The 23,914-nt window shown below is 34.0% G+C and overlaps 1 protein-coding gene across 1 annotated transcript in view; it reads right to left on the reverse strand.

Annotated features, from left to right (window-relative positions):
• Positions 1–732: 732 nt before the first annotated feature.
• Positions 733–23,914, reverse strand: part of LOC142336725 (uncharacterized) — a 26,856-nt gene continuing 3,674 nt past the window's right edge. Inside the window, exons 2-4 of the mRNA XM_075385637.1 lie at positions 8,863–8,869; positions 8,320–8,518; positions 733–1,059 (exon numbers count right to left, since the gene is read on the reverse strand). Coding sequence (XP_075241752.1) covers positions 780–1,059; positions 8,320–8,518; positions 8,863–8,869 — 486 coding nt within the window. The 3' untranslated portion in view covers positions 733–779. The remainder of the gene's footprint in view (positions 1,060–8,319; positions 8,519–8,862; positions 8,870–23,914) is intronic.

Here is a 23,914-nt window from a genome sequence, read left to right on the forward strand (position 1 = left end):
GCCATGTGGTTAAGTTAACGAATTGTATCTTTGCATATCGTCGTATTCCGGCCAACTATTACCATATGTTTTTTTAAGCCTCCTTTTCACGTAGATTATTAGAAATTATCTTCGTTTACAATGTTTCCTATTCATTCTGCCATCTCCAACTTTTTCATACATAATAATACGACTCAAAAATGGCGGCGGCAGTTGGGGTATTATATGTCGTACCTGCTGGATCGATGGGTGCGCTTAGGGTGCGCCATGACTTCGCCTTGATATCCAGCCTGCGATTTGCAGAAGCCATCGAATAACTGAGGAAGAGGCTTGGCCATTGACAGTGGTCTGATGAGACTCGCGTCTGTTGGATCCCTTCAAAATGCTTAATTTTAATCCAATGGCGCTGTGGAATATATGATAAATAAAAAAATACAACGCGCTGTCTGAATTGTAACGGTTGACAAAGTGATATTTCTAGAAGATTACATAACAATTGGTTTGCTCCCATTTCGGCGTAATTTTAATTCGGCTTACTCTACGTTCACCAACATAAACTAGCTTTGTTAAACTTTTCAATAGATGATCATGGTCACGTAAAAGTTCTACTTTTCAAACAAAAGTGAAGCTTTTTAATTGACCTGAGTTGTCTCTTCGCAGAGAAGTACCCTTCAAAACTACAGTTATGTAGATTAAGTTCAACCACAGCCGTTTTAAATTGAGTAACTATGAATTGCAACAACCTAACCCAGAGCCTCTTAAATTTATGTTCACATTGTCTTATGATATCGTCACAAGCTTCAACTACGATCATTAGGCACTAATTGAAGCATCCAGCCTTGTTTGTCGTTTTCGTTTATGCGATTGTTGGCGAGGAATTCCTGAAGAAACGAAAGAGGGATCTCGTTGTCACCGAAGTATCTGATGGCGAAATACTCGACAGTTATGGTCTCCACATCATTCATGGATGTCAGACTCCGGTCCCAATTGCAGACATGTTTCACATACTTTTTAATGGCTGTCCGAACCTTCTCTTCGGCAACTACATTGCGCTCTTTACAATTAGTAATCTGGCATTTCCTGAAAAATGATGATACCAAGGATTTGTCGTCTTACAAGCTCAATTTTCATCAGATTGTTAATTATAATAGTGGGATATAGCCGAGAATTAAGGTACGTGCTTCACACACCAACGGTTGATGGTTCAATTCCATGCCTCCGTGGAGAAGAAGTCTTTGTATAGCACAAGGAGAGGGTGGGGAGGGGGGGGTAAAACCCAACCTTTCATAAAACGTCTGGAAGACTTGTTGTCAGGAAATTGTCTGGCCATAGACATCCGGTTGTCTGGATTGTCTGATCATAAATCAGAGACCTCAGCCCGGGTTTAGATCGACCAAACCAACAGGGCCAATATAGGATACAAAGGTGGTAACAAGTGAAAATCTCAGACACAAAATATACTGAGCAAAGTCACAGAAAAAAATCTATTCAGCTCTTGAAAGGAAGAGTCTTCAAAGGGGGATAGTAATAAAAAGACTGCTGTGAACAGGCTGCAGATGGCCACGCGAGTTATGGTTATGGAGGCCGTTTTCAGTCAAAAATGTTTTCAGTCAATTGCAGTCAGAATTCTTTTTTGTTACGTATGAATCAAGAGAAAAGAAGAGGAAAATCACTTTACAGCTGTTGGTGTATATATAGAATGATAATTGAATTGCTGCATCTTTATAATACAAATTTTTACTATCTACATTTTTCGCTAAGTTCTCAAGTTATGTTTTAACGTAGGCTTTTGACCGCCTGAATATTACTTTGAATTTTCCATTTGCCATTTACGGCCAATTTGCCAATAGGTGAACCACAAAGGGGACTTAGTTAACAAAAAACGAAAACCTTAGTTTATTCAGAATATCAGAAAAATCCTTTTTTGGAACTAATATTGTCATAAATTCGAAGCCCGAAGTATATATTTGAGAGAAGAAAAATTGGAAAATTTTATAAATAATCATTGAGTATTTTTTGTCAAAAAATCTTTTTCGTGGAAGCATCACATTTAAAATCTGTTTTCCAGCTTGTTCAAAGTCTTTTATTGTAGAAAAGAAGTTTTCGGACAAATTTCTTTTTTTAACAAAAACAAAAAAGTTAAGTTACTTAAAAAATATTAAAAACTTTTGAGTTAATAGCGATTTTTTAATACTTTTTCCTTTGCAGTCAAAATAAAGCAATTGAAAAGGTAAAAATAGGTCATTCTCAAGTTAGCGGCCACGGTTTTCTGAAAAAAACAACGTACTTGATTGTTTTCGAAAGTAACCTCTCCACGTTTGTTTGAAAGAATCCAAAAAAAAACTTTTCTCAGGTAATAAATGGCTTCCGAAGAATTACGAGAAGTACGTTGGATAATTATGAGTTTTGCGCAACTGTACTTGAGTAGTCTCTTGAAAGTAACTGCCTGGAAGCACTTTTTGATAGGAAATTGGAACTATTGTGATCCAGTTAGTTTCCCAATAGCACTTTTTTACTATCTACTGTTTTTCTAATTCTTCGAGTTATGATTGAACGTAGGCTTCTTACCGCCTGAACATTAGTTTTAATTAGACATTTGCCATTTACGCCCAATTTGCAATAGGTAAACCACATAGGGGTCTTAGTTAATGAAAAAACAAAAACCTTAGTTTATTCAAAATATCGGAGAAGTCCTTTTTTAGAACTAATATTGTCATAAATTTGAAGCCCAGACTTTAAATTTGAGAAATATAGAAAAAACTTATAAATAATCATTCAATATTTTTTGTCAAATCTGTTTCCCACCTTGTTAAAAGTTTTTTAATGAACAGGAGTTTTCCGACAAAATTTTGTTTGTGCAAAAAAAATAAGATAACTGACTTAAAAAAATTTAATAACTTAATGAGTTATTAGCAAATTTTTTTAATGTTCTTTTTCTTTTGCAGCAAAAATAAAGCAATCGAAAAAAAAGGAAACAATAGTCTCAAGTAAGCAACTACGGTTTTATGAAAAAAACAAAGTCTTGATTGTTTTCGAATTTAACCTCTCCACGATGTTTGAAAGAATCCAAAAAACTTTTCTCAGGTAATAAACGGCTTCTTGAGTTTTAGGAGAGCTGCATTGGATAATTATGAGTTTTTCGCAAACTTTTTTGAGTAGTCTCTTGATCGTTTTTTGAATAAAAGTAAATGTCTGGAACCACTTTTTGTTAAGAGATTGGAATCTTTGTGATCCAGTTAGTTTTTCAATAGCACTTGAATGATAATATATGAATATAACAATTAACACAAAAAATAACAACTAAAATGTGTTTTCTGTTTTCTCTACGTGAAACATGTTGATGACAATGGAATTAAGATTTCAAATTATCCACATTTTTTTCTTCCAATATGTCTTTCAAATTATCAACATGAAACCCCCAATTCGAAAAAAAACTAGAGGAGCAAGCTAACACAAACATTTTGATAACTTAATTTTTTTGTGCTGTTAACACAACTTAATTCTCTAATTTTTGTGCTTTAACACAAGCCGTCTTTTTTGTTCAGCCAATTTCAGCTCATTGATAATTTTTGCGGAGAGAGATATAGTCTTCGCAATGTTGAGTAGTCCTTGAAAAATTCAATCAAAAGTTGACCATGTCTCATTTGTCAAATTTTAAATTTCTTGAAAAATTTCAAATTTTACAAATTTTCAACATTTCCACAATTTGATTACGCTAAAAATTTATGAAGGGATTGTTATCATAATTTTATCAAATTTTCTTTCAAAATTTTTGAAGGAAACAAAACAATGAAGTTTTTTTCCGAATTTAGAATGCTTTAAAAAAATTGGTTCTTAATGAAAGAAAACAAAAAATTTGAATTATTTTTAATTTTAATTTATGGTGGTCACTTTTGATCAAAAACTTTGTGTTAAATTAACAGTTTTTCTAACGTTGCGTTTCAATGGATGAGTTGAGGACATAGAACACTGTGTCGTATATATTTAAAAAGATTTTCAATTGATCAGTTTACACCACCCAATGATCAATTTTTTTCTGAAAAAAAGTAATGAAAAGCCTCTGTTGTGTTCATTAAAAAAGTACTTCAAAACTAAAATTTTATCTGTTTCAACTGAAAACTTTTAGTTTTTGTAATAACTCAAAGTTCTGCTTTTTTCTCCCCTAAATTTTTCAGCCTCCCGAGTTTATCTTAACAGCTTTTTACTCATTACGTGGCCAATGCTCGAAAAATCAAGTAAATATATATTCAATTTTGTCGGGAATTATTGGACAGATATATGCGTCGGAGTGTTGATGAGACCTTGAAAACTTCAATCAAATGTTGGCAATACATTTTTTGTCAAATTTAAATTTCTTGAAGAAAAATTTCAAATATTACAAGATTTCAACATTGCAACACATTGATTAATTAATTGTTACCATAGTTAAATCATTTTGTTTCCAACAATTTAGCAGGAAACAAGACAAAGAAGAGGCTCTCCGTTACTGGATAGCGTTAAATAATTTGATTCTTTAAAAAGAAGAGTAAATTTTAAATACTATTTGGTTTCAGTAGTGACGTTGAAGACGTGACAACTGTGTTGTATTTTTAAAAATATATTTCAATTATTCAGTTAAATCAAATAAAGATCATTTAACAAAATCAATGAACTGTTGGATTATTTTTAATCCAACGAAAAGATTAGTCAAGATGTTTATAAAAAGTGCTTCAAAACTAATGTTTTAACTTTTTCAACTGAAACTTTTTTGCAGCAATAACTCAAAGTTCTACTTCTTTTTACCCTGAGTTTTTTCAACCTCCAGATTTTATCTTAACAAATTTTCACTCACTACGTGGCCAATGTCCGAAAATCATTCATACATAATCAATTTTTGTCGGGAAATTGTGAAGAGATATAGGTGTCGGATTATTGAAGAGTCATTAAAAAATTCAATCAAATGTTGGCGATACTTTTTTGTCAAGTTCTCAATCTCTTGAATAAAAGCTTCAAATATAACAATTTTCAACATTTCCACACCTTGAAAACGCTTAAATTTTATGAAGTGATTGTTATCATAGTTTCATCATTATTTCTCTTAAAGACATTTTCTTCATTCTTTTAAAAACAATGAAGACTCTCTACGATTTTATGCAGCATTAAACGATTTGGTTCCTTATAAAAGAACAAAAAATTTGATTTTTTTCCAATTTGAATTTTTGATCAGTAGTTTTTATCAAAATCGCTGTGTTAAAATAACAGTCTTTTCAATGTTGCGTTCCAATAGTGAAGCTGACGACCTTACAAACTGTGTCGTATATCTTTATAAAGATTTCCAATTATCCAGTCTACACCACCGAAGTCTGATCTCTTTTCAAAAAGTAATGAACTGTTAATTTTTCTTCGAATCCAAGAAAAGCCTTTGTTGTGGTGATTATAAAAAGTACTTCGAAACTGAAATTTTATCTATTTCATCTGAAAACTGTTATTTTCTGTAATAACTCAAAGTTCTGCTTTTTTCTCCCCTAAATTTTTCAGCCTCCTGATTTTATTTTAACAGCTTTCTACTCATTACATGGCCATTGCCCGAAAAATCAAGTATACATATTCAATTTTTTCGGGAATTGTTCGACAGATATAGGCGTCGGAGTGTTGATAAACCTTGCAAACTTTAATCAAATGTTGGCAATACATTTTTTGTCAAATTTAAATTTCTTGAAGAAAAATTTCAAATATTACAAGATTTCAACATTGCAACACATTGATTAATTAATTGTTACCATAGTTTAATCAAATTTTTTTCCCAACAATTCAGCAGGAAACAAGACAAAGAAGATGCTCTCCGTTACTGGATAGCGTTAAATAATTTGGTTCTATTAAAAAGAAGAAGAAATTTTAAATTCTATTTGGTTTCAGTAGTCACGTTGAAGACGTGACAACTGTGTTGTTTTTTTAAAATATATTTCAATTATTCAGTTACATCATTTAAAGATCATTTAACAAAATCAATGAACTGCTGGATTTTTTAATCCAACGAAAAAATTAGTCAAGATGTTTATAAAAAGTACTTCAAAACTAATGTTTTAACTTTTTCAACTGAAACTTTTTTGCTGCAATAACTCATAGTTCTACTTCTTTTTACCTTGAATTTTTTCAACCTCCACTTTTTATCTTAACAAATTTTCACTCAATACTGGCCAATGTTCGGAAATCATTCATACATAATCATTTGTTGTCGGGAAATTGTGAAGAGATATAGGTGTCGGATTATTGAAGAGTCATTAAAACATTCAATCAAATGTTGGCGATACTTTTTTGTCAAGTTCTGAATCTCTTGAATAAAAGCCTCAAATATAACAATTTTCAACATTTCCACACCTTGAAAACGCTAAAAATTTTTGAAGTGATTGTTATCATAGTTTCATCATTATTTCTCTTAAAGACATTTTCTTCCTTCTTTTAAAAACAATGAAGACTCTCTACGATTTTAGGTAGCTTTAAATAATTTGGTTCCTAATAAAACAACAAAAAATTTGATTTTTTTTCCAATTTGAATTTTTGATCAGTAGTTTTTATCAAAATCGTTGTGTTAAAATAACAGTCTTTACAATGTTGCGTTTCAATAGTGAAGCTGACGACCTTACAAACTGTGTCGTATATCTTTATAAAATTTTTCAATTATTCAGTTTACACCACCCGAAGATCGATTTCTTTTAAAAAAGTAATGAACTGTTAATTTTTCTTTGAATCTAAGAAGAGCCTTTGTTGAGGTAATTATAAAAAGTACTTCGAAACTGAAAGTTTATCTATTTCAACTGAAAACTTTTTTGCTGCAAAAACTCAATGTTTTTTTTCTTTCCAATCTTTTTTTCAGCCTCCAGATTTTTTCTTAATAACCTTTCACTCATGAAAACTTCGGGGCAGGTATGAAAACTTCTACTTCCATTAATAATACAAACTTTTCGATCTAAGACCTGTTTCCTAAACCTTGTGTATCCCAAGTTTTGAAAATTGATCTGAAACTTGTTTCTTGAAAATATCGGTGTCGAACTTTAAATGTAATTGTCAGATGAATTACCCCTATTTTATTTCAAATATATGTGAATTGATTAAGTGATGAACTAATCGGTGTTTCGTCATAAGAGTGAAACTGAAATGCAATATGAAACTGAAAAAACGGCACACCACCGCAATAAGACTATAGTGTGCGAAATTAATGTCACTTTGAATCAATTTTGCTCAAATTACTCTTACCATGTCGAGGTGCACGACACACTCGTGCTCCGACCGGCTTGTTGGGTCATACACCAGTGGGCACGGGGGGTGCGGGGGACTGTTGGGGGGATTGTATGGGGTGTCACCCGCGACCCTTCGACAGAGCCCCATTCATACCCGGGTCGAGGTTTTTGGGTAAATTTTCGTAAGAAATGCGGTGAATGCGGTGAATTTTCGTAAGAAATGCGGTGATTGCGGTGAATGCGGTGAAAAAAAATAATTCACCGCTTTTCACCGCATTTCTTACAAAAATTCACCACCAAATTCACCGCATTTCTTACAAAAATTCACCGCATAGACTATTATGGCAAAATAATGTAAGAAATGCGGTGAATGCGGTGAATGCGGTGAAAAAAAATAATTCGCCGCTTTCTCTCAAGCGGTGAATTATTTTTTCTCACCACTAGATGCGGTGAAAAAAATTAATTCACCACATTTCACCGCATTTCTTACAAAAATTCACCACATATGGTTTCCAAAGTTTACTCAATCTGATTTAAATTCACAAGAATTAACAAACAAGTAAGTGACAGTTGGCGCAGTGCAATAAGCAATGGAAGGCATGCAGGAGGTCAGAGGTTCGAACCCGTGTAGGGACGATTCTTTTTTGTAAGAATACTGAGAACGCGGTGAAAAAAAATAATTCACCGCGATTCACCGCATTCACCGCAAAAAGATGTAAGAAATACGCGGTGAAAGTTATTTTTTTTTTCACCGCATTTCACCGCATTTCTTACGAAAATTCACCACCAAACCTCGACCCGGGTAATTCTCTCTGGACGGCCTCCCAAGATCAGGTTGCAGATGGAGACCGGTATGTCCAGACCATCTCAGGCAGAAAGTGTCTATGTCTAGACCACCTCAGATGGAAAAAACTTATGTCTAGACATTCCTGCGTTCATGTTAAGATTTTTGTGCATTTTTAGATATTCTGTTCGGTCTGAACATACTTGATTCCGTCTGGGACCTCAACCTGGGCCGGTACAAATTTTGCGCAGCCCAATACAGTCTGAGCGAAGCTGAATTCGGCGACACAAATCATTAGGGGTCACTAATCATCACTGAAACTTTTTCAAATTTAGGTACCTATTGAGGCATGTCCAAAGCCAGTTAGATGCCGGAGAATTAGCGAAGAATGTGAGCGAAGATCGGCCAGTACAATCTTTGTGATCATCGCATGTTAGCACGTAGGGCAGGATATGCTGTCTGAACAACCTGTGGTTCACATAAAATCGAGGATAATGACATTTCGAATTTTGTGCAACTCCGGTGGCTGCTGATGATCCTGTTGAAAAAGATGAATTATGACAACGTCTGATGAATCAATTATTGGCATACAGTTAATTTAACTTTAATTATATTTTGTGGGCAAAGGCAGTGAAGAGAAGTTAAGCGCAGAATGCGAACATCTATGTTTACAATTAATGCGAATCAATGTTATATCCATATTAAAGCAAATGCTCCGAAAAGCAATTGGCTATACAAACCTCAATCATACTCTAAAAAATGTCTAGGTAAATTTACCTGCAACGTTTGCAGGTAAGCAAAATTGCAGGTAACATTACCTGCAAAATTACCTGCAAAAAATGATGCGTGCAAGTTACCTAGAATACGTTACCTAGAATTTACCTGCAAACTCAAACAACAAAATTATATTAAGTATGTAGCTATAAGTGAAAAAAACATCTTAAAAATTTTATTGAAGTTTAGATAATATTCCTCAATGGAAGATTAGAAGGAAACAAAGTCAGTCCGAGCAGAAAACTAGAAAAATTCAGCAAAAACTAAAATGCCCTATATCATCTATAATCCTTGCTGTCGGTAACCAGTTTTTGGCGTGCTCCTCTTGAATTTTCATTTTGTGTTTACATGGCTAAAACTGAGTGTTCAGATAATAAGGGGTGGGAAAGTATTGTATGAAATTGTGACCACATATCCATTATTTTCCTCTGTATTTTCTCTTGCGATCTTCAAAAAGCTATCCATCGACCCCAAAAACATCTCTGTCATAATTGACAACAAGGTTAGTAGCTATCGGTAACCCATCAGACTAAGTGAAGGACCATCAGATATTGTCCAACGACTCCACAACCAAACTTTATATGTTCAATGTCGAGAATCGTTATTCAAAGCAATCCGATTCGCAAAACGCAAAAATAAATGTTTATCAGCACAAAATCAAACAGAAAAACCTTCAAATGAGAAACAAGAGACAGTTTCGGGCCAAGAAACCAGTTTTGAGATGAATAGAATGTATCCGCTTAGCAAAACTTTTTCGAAGCACAAAATTGGTTTTTGGGGAAACTTGGATCATTTAGGTAAACGTCTACTCTCTAATGCGTTAAATAGGGATAACTTGCCACGTAAACAAAACTAATAATGTGTTTATGAATCTCGTTGTTTGAACTTGAGGTTTGAAAAGGTGTCAAACCACAAAAAACGTTGAAAAATAAAATCAGTCTGATTGAAATCTACGAACAGTTTCCATTATATTCTATAAAGAGAAGTGCGCATGGTTGCCAGTGGAAGTTGAATTTGGTGATCATCTCATAAACTTGACACTGTACTTGTTCAACAAAAAAATTTTTATAGCCCAAAAAGTGGAAGGAAAAATGATGTAGGAAGTTGTGACCACAGATCCATTATTTTTCTCTGTAATTTCTCTTGCGGTTTCAAAAAAGACCATTTTGCGATCTTCAAAAAGCTATCCATCGACCCAAAAACATCTCTATCATTATTGACAAAAATGTTAGTAGCTATTGGTAACCTATCAGGCTAAGTGAAGGACCATCAGATATTGTCCAACGACTCCACAACCAGACTTTATATGTTCAATGTCGAGAATCGTTATTCAAAGCAATCTGATTCGCAAAACGCAACAATAAATGTTGATAAGCACAAAATCAAACAACTAAACTTTCAAACAAGAAACAAGAGACAGTTTTGGGCCATGAAACCAGTTTTGAGATGAATAAAATGTATTCGCTTAGCAAAACTTTTTCGAAGCAGAAAATTGGTTTTTGGGGTAATTTGGATCATTTAGGTAAAAGTCTACTCTCTAATGCGTTAAATAGGGATAACTTGCCACGTAAACAAAACTAATAATGTGTTTATGAATCTCGTTAATTGAACTTGAGGTTTGAAAAGGTGTCAAACCACAAAAAACGTTGAAAAATAAAGTCAGTCTGATTGAAATCTACGAACAGTTTCCATTATATTCTATAAAGAGAAGTGCGCATGGTTGCCAGTGGAAGTTGATTTTCGTGATCATCTCATAAACGTGACACTGTACTTGTTCAACAAAGAAAATATTATAGCCAAAAAAGTGGAAGGAAAATGATGTAGAAAGTTGTGACCACAGATCCATTATTTTTCTCTTTATTTTCTCTTGCGGTTTTAAAAAGACCATTTTGCGATCCTCAAAAAGCTATCCATCGACCCAAAAACATTTCTCTCATCATTGACAACATTATTAAACGCTATGGGTAACCTATCAGACTAAGTGAAGGACCATCAGATATTGTCCAACGACTCCACAACCAAACTTTATATGTTCAATGTCGAGAATCGTTATTCAAAGCAATCTGATTCGCAAAACGCAAAAATAAATGTTTATAAGCACAAAATCAAACAGCAAAACCTTCAAATGAGAAACAAGAGACAGTTTTCGGCCATGAAACCCGTTTTGAGATGAATAGAATGTATTCGCTTAGCAATACTTTTTCGAAGCAGAAAATTGGTTTTTGGGGTAATTTGGATCATTTAGGTAAAAGTCTACTCTCTAATGCGTTAAATAGGGATAACTTGCCACGTAAATAAACCTAATAATGTGTTTTTGACTCTCGTTGTTTGAACTTGAGGTTTGAAAAGGTGTCAAACCACAAAAAACGTTGAAAAATAAAGTCAGTCTGTTTGAAATCTACGAACAGTTTCCAATATATTCTATAAAGAGAAGTGCGCATGGTTGACAGTGGAGGTTGAATTTGGTGATCATCTCATAAACTTGACACTGTACTTGTTCAACAAAAAAATTATTATAGCCCAAAAAGTGGAGGGAAAATGATGTAGAAAGTTGTGACCACAGATCCATTATTTTTCTCTTTATTTTCTCTTGCGGTTTTAAAAAGACCATTTTGCGATCCTCAAAAAGCTATCCATCGACCCAAAAACATTTCTCTCATCATTGACAACATTATTAGACGCTATGGGTAACCTATCAGACTAAGTGAAGGACCATCAGATATTGTCCAACGACTCCACAACCAAACTTTATATGTTCAATGTCGAGAATCGTTATTCAAAGCAATCTGATTCGCAAAACGCAAAAATAAATGTTTATAAGCACAAAATCAAACAGCAAAACCTTCAAATGAGAAACAAGAGACAGTTTTTGGCCATGAAACCCGTTTTGAGATGAATAGAATGTATTCGCTTAGCAATACTTTTTCGAAGCAGAAAATTGGTTTTTGGGGTAATTTGGATCATTTAGGTAAAAGTCTACTCTCTAATGCGTTAAATAGGGATAACTTGCCACGTAAATAAATCTAATAATGTGTTTTTGACTCTCGTTGTTTGAACTTGAGGTTTGAAAAGGTGTCAAACCACAAAAAACGTTGAAAAATAAAGTCAGTCTGTTTGAAATCTACGAACAGTTTCCAATATATTCTATAAAGAGAAGTGCGCATGGTTGACAGTGGAGGTTGAATTTGGTGATCATCTCACAAACTTGACACTGTACTTGTTCAACAAAAAAATTATTATAGCCCAAAAAGTGGAGGGAAAATGATGTAGAAAATTCTGAACACATATCAATTAATTTTCTCTGTATTTTCTCTTGCGGTTTCAAAAAAGACCATTTTGCGATCTTCAAAAAGCTATCCATCGACCAAAAAACATTTCTCTCATAGTTGACAACAATATTAGACGCTATAGGTAACCTATCAGACTAAGTGAAGGACCATCAGATATTGTCCAACGACAATATCTGACCACCATCAGATATTGTCCAACGACAATATCAAACGACCACTTTGCGATCATCAAAAAGCTATCCATCGACCCAAAAACATCTCTATCATTATTGACAAAAATGTTAGTAGCTATTGGTAACCTATCAGGCTAAGTGAAGGACCATCAGATATTGTCCAACGACTCCACAACCAGACTTTATATGTTCAATGTCGAGAATCGTTATTCAAAGCAATCTGATTCGCAAAACGCAACAATAAATGTTGATAAGCACAAAATCAAACAACTAAACTTTCAAACAAGAAACAAGAGACAGTTTTGGGTCATGAAACCAGTTTTGAGATGAATAGAATGTATTCGCTTAGCAAAACTTTTTCGAAGCAGAAAATTGGTTTTTGGGGTAATTTGGACCATTTAGGTAAAAGTCTACTCTCTAATGCGTTAAATAGGGATAACTTGCCACGTAAACAAAACTAATAATGTGTTTATGAATCTCGTTAATTGAACTTGAGGTTTGAAAAGGTGTCAAAACCACAAAAAACGTTGAAAAATAAAGTCAGTCTGATTGAAATCTACGAACAGTTTCCATTATATTCTATAAAGAGAAGTGCGCATGGTTGCCAGTGGAAGTTGATTTTCGTGATCATCTCATAAACTTGACACTGTACTTGTTCAACAAAGAAATTATTATAGCCAAAAAAGTGGAAGGAAAATGATGTAGAAAGTTGTGACCACAGATCCATTATTTTTCTCTTTATTTTCTCTTGCGGTTTTAAAAAGACCATTTTGCGATCCTCAAAAAGCTATCCATCGACCCAAAATCATTTCTCTCATCATTGACAACAATATTAGACGCTATGGGTAACCTATCAGACTAAGTGAAGGACCATCAGATATTGTCCAACGACTCCTTAACCAAACTTTATATGTTCAATGTCGAGAATCGTTATTCAAAGCAATCTGATTCGCAAAACGCAAAAATAAATGTTTATAAGCACAAAATCAAACAGCAAAACCTTCAAATGAAAAACAAGAGACAGTTTTCGGCCATGAAACCCGTTTTGAGATGAATAGAATGTATTCGCTTAGCAATACTTTTTCGAAGCAGAAAATTGGTTTTTGGGGTAATTTGGATCATTTAGGTAAAAGTCTACTCTCTAATGCGTTAAATAGGGATAACTTGCCACGTAAATAAACCTAATAATGTGTTTTTGACTCTCGTTGTTTGAACTTGAGGTTTGAAAAGGTGTCAAACCACAAAAAACGTTGAAAAATAATGTCAGTCTGTTTGAAATCTACGAACAGTTTCCAATATATTCTATAAAGAGAAGTGCGCATGGTTGACAGTGGAGGTTGAATTTGGTGATCATCTCATAAACTTGACACTGTACTTGTTCAACAAAAAAATTATTATAGCCCAAAAAGTGGAGGGAAAATGATGTAGAAAATTCTGAACACATATCAATTAATTTTCTCTGTATTTTCTCTTGCGGTTTCAAAAAAGACCATTTTGCGATCTTCAAAAAGCTATCCATCGACCCAAAAACATTTCTCTCATAGTTGACAACAATATTAGACGCTATAGGTAACCTATCAGACTAAGTGAAGGACCATCAGATATTGTCCAACGACTCCACAACCAAACTTTATATTTTCAGTGCCGAGAATCGTTATTCAAAGCAATCTGATTCGCAAAACGCAAAAATAAATGTTTATAAGCACAAAATCAAACAGAAAAACCTTCAAATGAGAAATAAGAGACAGTTTTGGGCCATGAAACCAGTTTTGAGATGAATAGAATGTATCCGCTTAGCAAAACTTTTTCGAAGCACAAAATTGGTTTTTATGGAAATTTGGATCATTTAGGTAAACGTCTACTCTCTAATGCGTTAAATTGGGATAACTTGCCACGTAAACAAAAGTATTAATGTGAGTATGACTCTCGTTGTTTGAACTTGAAGTTTGAAAAGGTGTCAAACCACAAAAAAGGTTGAAAAATAAAGTCAGTCTGATTGAAATCTACGAAAAGTTTCCATTATATTCTATAAAGAGAAGTGCGCATGGTTGCCATTGGAAGTTGAATTTGGTGATCATCTCATAAACTTGACACTGTACTTGCTCAACAAAAAAATCGTTATAGCCATAAAAGTGGAAGGAAAATGATGTAGAAAGTTGTGACCACAGATCCATTATTTTCCTCTGTATTTTCTCTTGCGGTTTAAAAAAAGACCATTTTGCGATCTCCGAAAAGCTATCCATCGACCCAAAAACATCTCGGTCATAGTTGACAACAATGTTAGTACCTATCGGTAACCCATCAGACTAAGTGAAGGACCATCAGATTTTGTCCAACGACTCCACAACCAAACTTTATATGTTCAAAGTCGAGAATCGTTATTCAAAGCAATCTGATTCGCAAAACGCAAAAAAAAATGTTTATAAGCACAAAATCAAACAGAAAAACCTTCAAATGAGAAACAAGAGACAGTTTTGGGCCATGAAACCAGTTTTGAGATGAATAGAATGTATTCGCTTAGCAAAACTTTTTCGAAGCAGAAAATTGGTTTTTGGGGTAATTTGGATCATTTAGGTAAAAGTCTACTCTCTAATGCGTTAAATAGGGATAACTTGCTACGTAAACAAAACTAATAATGTGTTTATGAATCTCGTTGTTTGAACTTGAGGTTTGAAAAGGTGTCAAACCACAAAAAAGGTTGAAAAATAAAGTCAGTCTGATTGAAATCTACGAAAAGTTTCCATTAAATTCTATAAAGAGAAGTGCGCATGGTTGCCATTGGAAGTTGAATTTGGTGATCATCTCATAAACTTGACACTGTACTTGCTCAACAAAAAAATCGTTATAGCCATAAAAGTGGAAGGAAAATGATGTAGAAAGTTGTGACCACAGATTCATTATTTTCCTCTGTATTTTCTCTTGCGGTTTAAAAAAAGACCATTTTGCGATCTCCGAAAAGCTATCCATCGACCCAAAAACATCTCGGTCATAATTGACAACAATGTTAGTACCTATCGGTAACCCATCAGACTAAGTGAAGGACCATCAGATTTTGTCCAACGACTCCACAACCAAACTTTATATGTTCAAAGTCGAGAATCGTTATTCAAAGCAATCTGATTCGCAAAACGCAAAAAAAAATGTTTATAAGCACAAAATCAAACAGAAAAACCTTCAAATGAGAAACAAGAGACAGTTTTGGGCCATGAAACCAGTTTTGAGATGAATAGAATGTATTCGCTTAGCAAAACTTTTTCGAAGCAGAAAATTGGTTTTTGGGGTAATTTGGATCATTTAGGTAAAAGTCTACTCTCTAATGCGTTAAATAGGGATAACTTGCTACGTAAACAAAACTAATAATGTGTTTATGAATCTCGTTGTTTGAACTTGAGGTTTGAAAAGGTGTCAAACCACAAAAAAGGTTGAAAAATAAAGTCAGTCTGATTGAAATCTACGAAAAGTTTCCATTAAATTCTATAAAGAGAAGTGCGCATGGTTGCCATTGGAAGTTGAATTTGGTGATCATCTCATAAACTTGACAATGTACTTGCTCAACAAAAAAATCATTATAGCCATAAAAGTGGAAGGAAAATGATGTAGAAAGTTGTGACCACAGATCCATTATTTTCCTCTGTATTTTCTCTTGCGGTTTAAAAAAGACCATTTTGCGATCTCCGAAAAGCTATCCATCGACCCAAAAACATCTCGGTCATAATTGACAACAATGTTAGTACCTATCGGTAACCCATCAGACTAAGTGAAGGACCATCAGATTTTGTCCAACGACTCCACAACCAAACATTATATGTTCAAAGTCGAGAATCGTTATTCAAAGCAATCTGATTCGCAAAACGCAAAAAAAATGTTTATAAGCACAAAATCAAACAGAAAAACCTTCAAATGAGAAACAAGAGACAGTTTTGGGCCATGAAACCAGTTTTGAGATGAATAGAATGTATTCGCTTAGCAAAACTTTTTCGAAGCAGAAAATTGGTTTTTGGGGTAATTTGGATCATTTAGGTAAAAGTCTACTCTCTAATGCGTTAAATAGGGATAACTTGCTACGTAAACAAAACTAATAATGTGTTTATGAATCTCGTTGTTTGAACTTGAGGTTTGAAAAGGTGTCAAACCACGAAAAAAGGTTGAAAAATAGTGTCAGTCTGATTGAAATCTACGAAAAGTTTCCATTATATTCTATAAAGAGAAGTGCGCATGGTTGCCATTGGAAGTTGAATTTGGTGATCATCTCATAAACTTGACAATGTACTTGCTCAACAAAAAAATCATTATAGCCATAAAAGTGGAAGGAAAATGATGTAGAAAGTTGTGACCACAGATCCATTATTTTCCTCTGTATTTTCTCTTGCGGTTTAAAAAAAGACCATTTTGCGATCTCCGAAAAGCTATCCATCGACCCAAAAACATCTCGGTCATAATTGACAACAATGTTAGTACCTATCGGTAACCCATCAGACTAAGTGAAGGACCATCAGATTTTGTCCAACGACTCCACAACCAAACATTATATGTTCAAAGTCGAGAATCGTTATTCAAAGCAATCTGATTCGCAAAACGCAAAAAAAATGTTTATAAGCACAAAATCAAACAGAAAAACCTTCAAATGAGAAACAAGAGACAGTTTTGGGCCATGAAACCATTTTTGAGATGAATAGAATGTATTCGCTTAGCAAAACTTTTTCGAAGCAGAAAATTGGTTTTTGGGGTAATTTGGATCATTTAGGTAAAAGTCTACTCTCTAATGCGTTAAATAGGGATAACTTGCTACGTAAACAAAACTAATAATGTGTTTATGAATCTCGTTGTTTGAACTTGAGGTTTGAAAAGGTGTCAAACCACGAAAAAAGGTTGAAAAATAGTGTCAGTCTGATTGAAATCTACGAAAAGTTTCCATTATATTCTATAAAGAGAAGTGCGCATGGTTGCCATTGGAAGTTGAATTTGGTGATCATCTCATAAACTTGACAATGTACTTGCTCAACAAAAAAATCATTATAGCCATAAAAGTGGAAGGAAAATGACGTAGAAAATTGTGACCACAGATCCATTATTTTCCTCTGTATTTTCTCTTGCGGTTTAAAAAAAGACCATTTTGCGATCTCCGAAAAGCTATCCATCGACCCAAAAACATCTCGGTCATAATTGACAACAATGTTAGTACCTATCGGTAACCCATCAGACTAAGTGAAGGACCATCAGATTTTGTCCAACGACTCCACAACCAAACATTATATGTTCAAAGTCGAGAATCGTTATTCAAAGCAATCTGATTCGCAAAACGCAAAAAAAATGTTTATAAGCACAAAATCAAACAGAAAAACCTTCAAATGAGAAACAAGAGACAGTTTTGGGCCATGAAACCAGTTTTGAGATGAATAGAATGTATTCGCTTAGCAAAACTTTTTCGAAGCAGAAAATTGGTTTTTGGCGTAATTTGGATCATTTAGGTAAAAGTCTACTCTCTAATGCGTTAAATAGGGATAACTTGCTACGTAAACAAAACTAATAATGTGTTTATGAATCTCGTTGTTTGAACTTGAGGTTTGAAAAGGTGTCAAACCACGAAAAAAGGTTGAAAAATAGTGTCAGTCTGATTGAAATCTACGAAAAGTTTCCATTATATTCTATAAAGAGAAGTGCGCATGGTTGCCATTGGAAGTTGAATTTGGTGATCATCTCATAAACTTGACAATGTACTTGCTCAACAAAAAAATCATTATAGCCATAAAAGTGGAAGGAAAATGATGTAGAAAGTTGTGACCACAGATCCATTATTTTCCTCTGTATTTTCTCTTGCGGTTTAAAAAAAGACCATTTTGCGATCTCCGAAAAGCTATCCATCGACCCAAAAACATCTCGGTCATAATTGACAACAATGTTAGTACCTATCGGTAACCCATCAGACTAAGTGAAGGACCATCAGATTTTGTCCAACGACTCCACAACCAAACATTATATGTTCAAAGTCGAGAATCGTTATTCAAAGCAATCTGATTCGCAAAACGCAAAAAAAATGTTTATAAGCACAAAATCAAACAGAAAAACCTTCAAATGAGAAACAAGAGACAGTTTTGGGCCATGAAACCAGTTTTGAGATGAATAGAATGTATTCGCTTAGCAAAACTTTTTCGAAGCAGAAAATTGGTTTTTGGGGTAATTTGGATCATTTAGGTAAAAGTCTACTCTCTAATGCGTTAAATAGGGATAACTTGCTACGTAAACAAAACTAATAATGTGTTTATGAATCTCGTTGTTTGAACTTGAGGTTTGAAAAGGTGTCAAACCACGAAAAAAGGTTGAAAAATAGTGTCAGTCTGATTGAAATCTACGAAAAGTTTCCATTATATTCTATAAAGAGAAGTGCGCATGGTTGCCATTGGAAGTTGAATTTGGTGATCATCTCATAAACTTGACAATGTACTTGCTTAACAAAAAAATCATTATAGCCATAAAAGTGGAAGGAAAATGATGTAGAAAGTTGTGACCACAGATCCATTATTTTCCTCTGTATTTTCTCTTGCGGTTTAAAAAAAGACCATTTTGCGATCTCCGAAAAGCTATCCATCGACCCAAAAACATCTCGGTCATAATTGACAACAATGTTAGTACCTATCGGTAACCCATCAGACTAAGTGAAGGACCATCAGATTTTGTCCAACGACTCCACAACCAAACATTATATGTTCAAAGTCGAGAATCGTTATTCAAAGCAATCTGATTCGCAAAACGCAAAAAAAATGTTTATCAGCACAAAATCAAACAGAAAAACCTTCAAATGAGAAACAAGAGACAGTTTTGGGCCATGAAACCAGTTTTGAGATGAATAGAATGTATTCGCTTAGCAAAACTTTTTCGAAGCAGAAAATTGGTTTTTGGGGTAATTTGGATCATTTAGGTAAAAGTCTACTCTCTAATGCGTTAAATAGGGATAACTTGCTACGTAAACAAAACTAATAATGTGTCTATGAATCTCGTTGTTTGAACTTGAGGTTTGAAAAGGTGTCAAACCACAAAAAAGGTTGAAAAATAAAGTCAGTCTGATTGAAATCTACGAAAAGTTTCCATTATATTCTATAAAGAGAAGTGCGCATGGTTGCCATTGGAAGTTGAATTTGGTGATCATCTCATAAACTTGACACTGTACTTGCTCAACAAAAAAATCATTATAGCCATAAAAGTGGAAGGAAAATGATGTTGAAAGTTGTGACCACAGATCCATTATTCTCCTCTGTATTTTCTCTTGCGGTTTAAAAAAAGACCATTTTGCGATCTCCGAAAAGCTATCCGTCGACCCAAAAACATCTCGGTCATAATTGACAACAATGTTAGTACCTATCGGTAACCCATCAGACTAAGTGAAGGACCATCAGATTTTGTCCAACGACTCCACAACCAAACTTTATATGTTCAAAGTCGAGAATCGTTATTCAAAGCAATCTGATTCGCAAAACGCAAAAAAAATGTTTATAAGCACAAAATCAAACAGCAAAACCTTCAAATGAGAAACAAGAGACAGTTTTTGGCCATGAAACCAGTTTTGAGATGAATAGAATGTATTCGCTTAGCAAAACTTTTTCGAAGCAGAAAATTGGTTTTTGGGGTAATTTGGATCATTTAGGTAAAAGTCTACTCTCTAATGCGTTAAATAGGGATAACTTGCCACGTAAACAAAACTAATAATGTGTTTATGACACTCGTTGTTTAAACTTGAGGTTTGAAAAGGTGTCAAACCACAAAAAACGTTGAAAAATAAAGTCAGTCTGATTGAAATCTACGAAAAGTTTCCATTATATTCTATAAAGAGAAGTGCGCATGGTTGCCATTGGAAGTTGAATTTGGTGAACATCTCATAAACTTGACACTGTACTTGCTCAACAAAAAAATTATTATAGCCATAAAAGTGGAAGGAAAATGATGTAGAAAGTTGTGACCACAGATCCATTATTTTCCTCTGTATTTTCTCTTGCGGTTTAAAAAAAGACCATTTTGCGATCTCCGAAAAGCTATCCATCGACCCAAAAACATCTCGGTCATAATTGACAACAATGTTAGTACCTATCGGTAACGCATCAGACTAAGTGAAGGACCATCAGATTTTGTCCAACGACTCCACAACCAAACTTTATATGTTCAATGTCGAGAATCGTTATTCAAAGCAATCTGATTCGCAAAACGCAAAAAAATAATTGTTTATAAGCACAAAATCAAACAGCAAAACGTTCAAATGAGAAACAAGAGACAGTTTTGGGCCATGAAACCAGTTTTGAGATGAATAGAATGTATTCGCTTAGCAAAACTTTTTCGAAGCAGAAAATTGGTTTTTGGGGTAATTTGGATCATTTAGGTAAAAGTCTACTCTCTAATGCGTTAAATAGGGATAACTTGCCACGTAAACAAAACTAATAACGTGTTTATGACTCTCGTTGTTTGAATTTGAGGTTTGAAAAGGTGTCAAACCACAAAAAACGTTGTAAATTAAAGTCAGTCTGATTGAAATCTACGAACAGTTTCCATTATATTCTATAAAGAGAAGTGCGCATGGTTGCCAGTGGAAGTTGAATTTGGTGATCATCTCATAAACTTAACACTGTACTTGTTCAACAAAGAAATTATTATAGCCAAAAAATGGAAGGAAAATGATGTAGAGAGTTGTGGCCACAGATCCATTATTTTTCTCTGTATTTTCTCTTACGGTTTTAAAAAAGACCATTCTACGATCTTCAAAAAGCTATCCATCGACCCAAAAACATCTCTCTCATAATTGACAACAATGTTAGTAGCTATCGGTAACCTATCAGACTAAGTTAAGGACCATCAGATATTGTCCAACGACTCCACAACCAAACTTTATATGTTCAATGTCGAGAATCGTTATTCAAAGCAATCTGATTCGCAAAACGCAAAAAAAATAATTGTTTATAAGCACAAAATCAAACAGCAAAACGTTCAAATGAGAAACAAGAGACAGTTTTGGGCCATGAAACCAGTTTTGAGATGAATAGAATGTATTCGCTTAGCAAAACTTTTTCGAAGCAGAAAATTGGTTTTTGGGGTAATTTGGATCATTTAGGTAAAAATCTACTCTCTAATGCGTTAAATAGGGATAACTTGCCACGTAAACAAAACTAATAATGTGTTTATGACTCTCGTTGTTTGAATTTGAGGTTTGAAAAGGTGTCAAACCACAAAAAACGTTGAAAATTAAAGTCAGTCTGATTGAAATCTACGAACAGTTTCCATTATATTCTATAAAGAGAAGTGCGCATGGTTGCCAGTGGAAGTTGAATTTGGTGATCATCTCATAAACTTAACACTGTACTTGTTCAAAATAGAAATTATTGTAGCCAAAAAAGTGGAAGGAAAATGATGTAGAAAGTTGTGACCACAGATCCGTTATTTTTCTCTGCATTTTCTCTTGCGGTTTTAAAAAAGACCATTTTGCGATATTCAAAAGCTATCCATCGCCCACAAACATCCCTCTCATAATTGACAACAATGTTAGTAGCTATCGGTAACCTATCAGACTAAGTGAAGAACCATCAGATATTGTCCAACGACTTCACAACCAAACTTTATATGTTCAATGTCGAGAATCGTTATTCAAAGCAATCTGATTCGCAAAACGCAAAAAAATAATTGTTTATAGCACAAAATCAAACAGCAAAAGGTTCAAATGAGAAACAAGAGACAGTTTTGGGCCATGAAACCAGTTTTGAGATGAATAGATTGTATTCGCTTAGCAAAACTTTTTCGAAGCAGAAAATTGGTTTTTGGGGTAATTTGGATCATTTAGGTAAAAGTGTACTCTCTAATGCGTTGAATAGGGATAACTTGCCACGTAAACAAAACTAATAATGTGTTTATGTCTCTCGTTGTTCGAAATTGAGGTTTGAAATGGTGTCAAACCACAAAAAACGTTGAAAAATAAAGTCAGTCTGATTGAAATCTACGAACAGTTTCTATTATATTCTATAAAGAGAAGTGCGCATGGTTGCCAGTGGAAGTTGAATTGGGTGATCATCTCATAAACTTGACACTGTACTTGTTCAACAAAGAAATTATTATAGCCAAAAAATGGAAGGAAAAAGATGTAGAGAGTTGTGACCACAGATCCATTATTTTTCTCTGTATTTTCTCTTACGGTTTTAAAAAAGACCATTTTACGATCTTCAAAAGCTATCCATCGCCCACAAACATCTCTCTCATAATTGACAACAATGTTAGTAGCTATTGGTAACCTAACAGACCAAGTGAAGGACCATCAGATATTGTCCAACGACTCCACAACCAAACTTTATATATTCAATGTCGAGAATCGTTATTCAAAGCAATCTGATTCGCAAAACGCAAAAATAAATGTTTATAAGCACCAAAACCAAACACCAAACGTTCAAATGAAAAATAAGAGACAGTTTTGGGCCATGAAACCAGTTTTGAGATGAATTGAAGGTATTCGCTTAGCAAAAGTTTTTCGAAGCAGAAAATTTGTTTTTGGGGTAATTTGGATCATTTAGGTAAAAGTCTACTCTCTAATGCGTTAAATAGAGATAACTTGCCACTTAAACAAAACTAATAATGTGTTTATGACTCTCGTTGTTTGACCTTGAGGTTTGAAAAGGTGTCAAACCACAAAAAACGTTGAAAAATAAAGTCAGTCTGATTGAAATCTACGAACAGTTTCCATTATATTCTATAAAGAGAAGTGCGCATGGTTGCCAGTGGAAGTTGAATTCGGTGATCATCTCATAAACTTGACACTGTACTTGTTCAACAAAGAAATTATTATAGCCAAAAAAGTGGAAGGAAAATGATGTAGAAATTTGAGACCACAGATCCATTATTTTTCTGTATTTTCTCTTGCGGTTTTAAAAAAGACCATTTTGCGATCTTCAAAAAGCTGTCCATCGACCCAAAAACATCTCTCTCATAATTGACAACAATGTTAGTAGCTATCGGTAACCTATTAGACTAAGTGAAGAACCATCAGGTATTGTCCAACGACTTCACAACCGAACTTTATATGTTCAATGTCGAGAATCGTTATTCAAAGCAATCTGATTAGCAAAACACAAAAATAAATGTTTATAAGCGCAAAATCAAACAGCAAAACGTTGAAATGATAAAGAAGAGACAGTTTTGGGCCATGAAACCAGTTTTGAGATGAATAGAATGTATTCGCTTAGCAAAACTTTTTCGATGCAGAAAATTGGTTTTTGGGGTAATTTGGATCATTTAGGTAAAAGTGTACTCTCTAATGCATTAAATAGGGATAACTTGCCACGTAAACAAAACTAATAATGTGCTAATGTCTCTCCTTGTTCGAAATTTAGGTTTGAAAAGGTGTTGAACCACAAAAAAACGTTGAAAAATAAAGTCAGTCTGATTGAAATCTACGAACAGTTTCTATTATATTCTATAAAGAGAAGTGCGCATGGTTGCCAGTGGAAATTGAATTTGGTGATCATCTTATAAACTTGACACTGTACTTGTTCAACAAAGAAATTATTATAGCCAAAAAAGTGGAAGGAAAATGATGTAGAAATTTGTGACCACAGATCCATTATTTTTCTGTATTTTCTCTTGCGGTTTTAAAAAAGACCATTTTGCGATCTTCAAAAAGCTGTCCATCGACCCAAAAACATCTCTCTCATAATTGACAACAATGTTAGTAGCTAT

The sequence above is a fragment of the Convolutriloba macropyga genome, chromosome 3 (assembly GCF_964194025.1).
Source record: "Convolutriloba macropyga chromosome 3, txConMacr16.3, whole genome shotgun sequence".
NCBI classification, from domain to species: Eukaryota; Metazoa; Xenacoelomorpha; order Acoela; family Convolutidae; genus Convolutriloba; species Convolutriloba macropyga.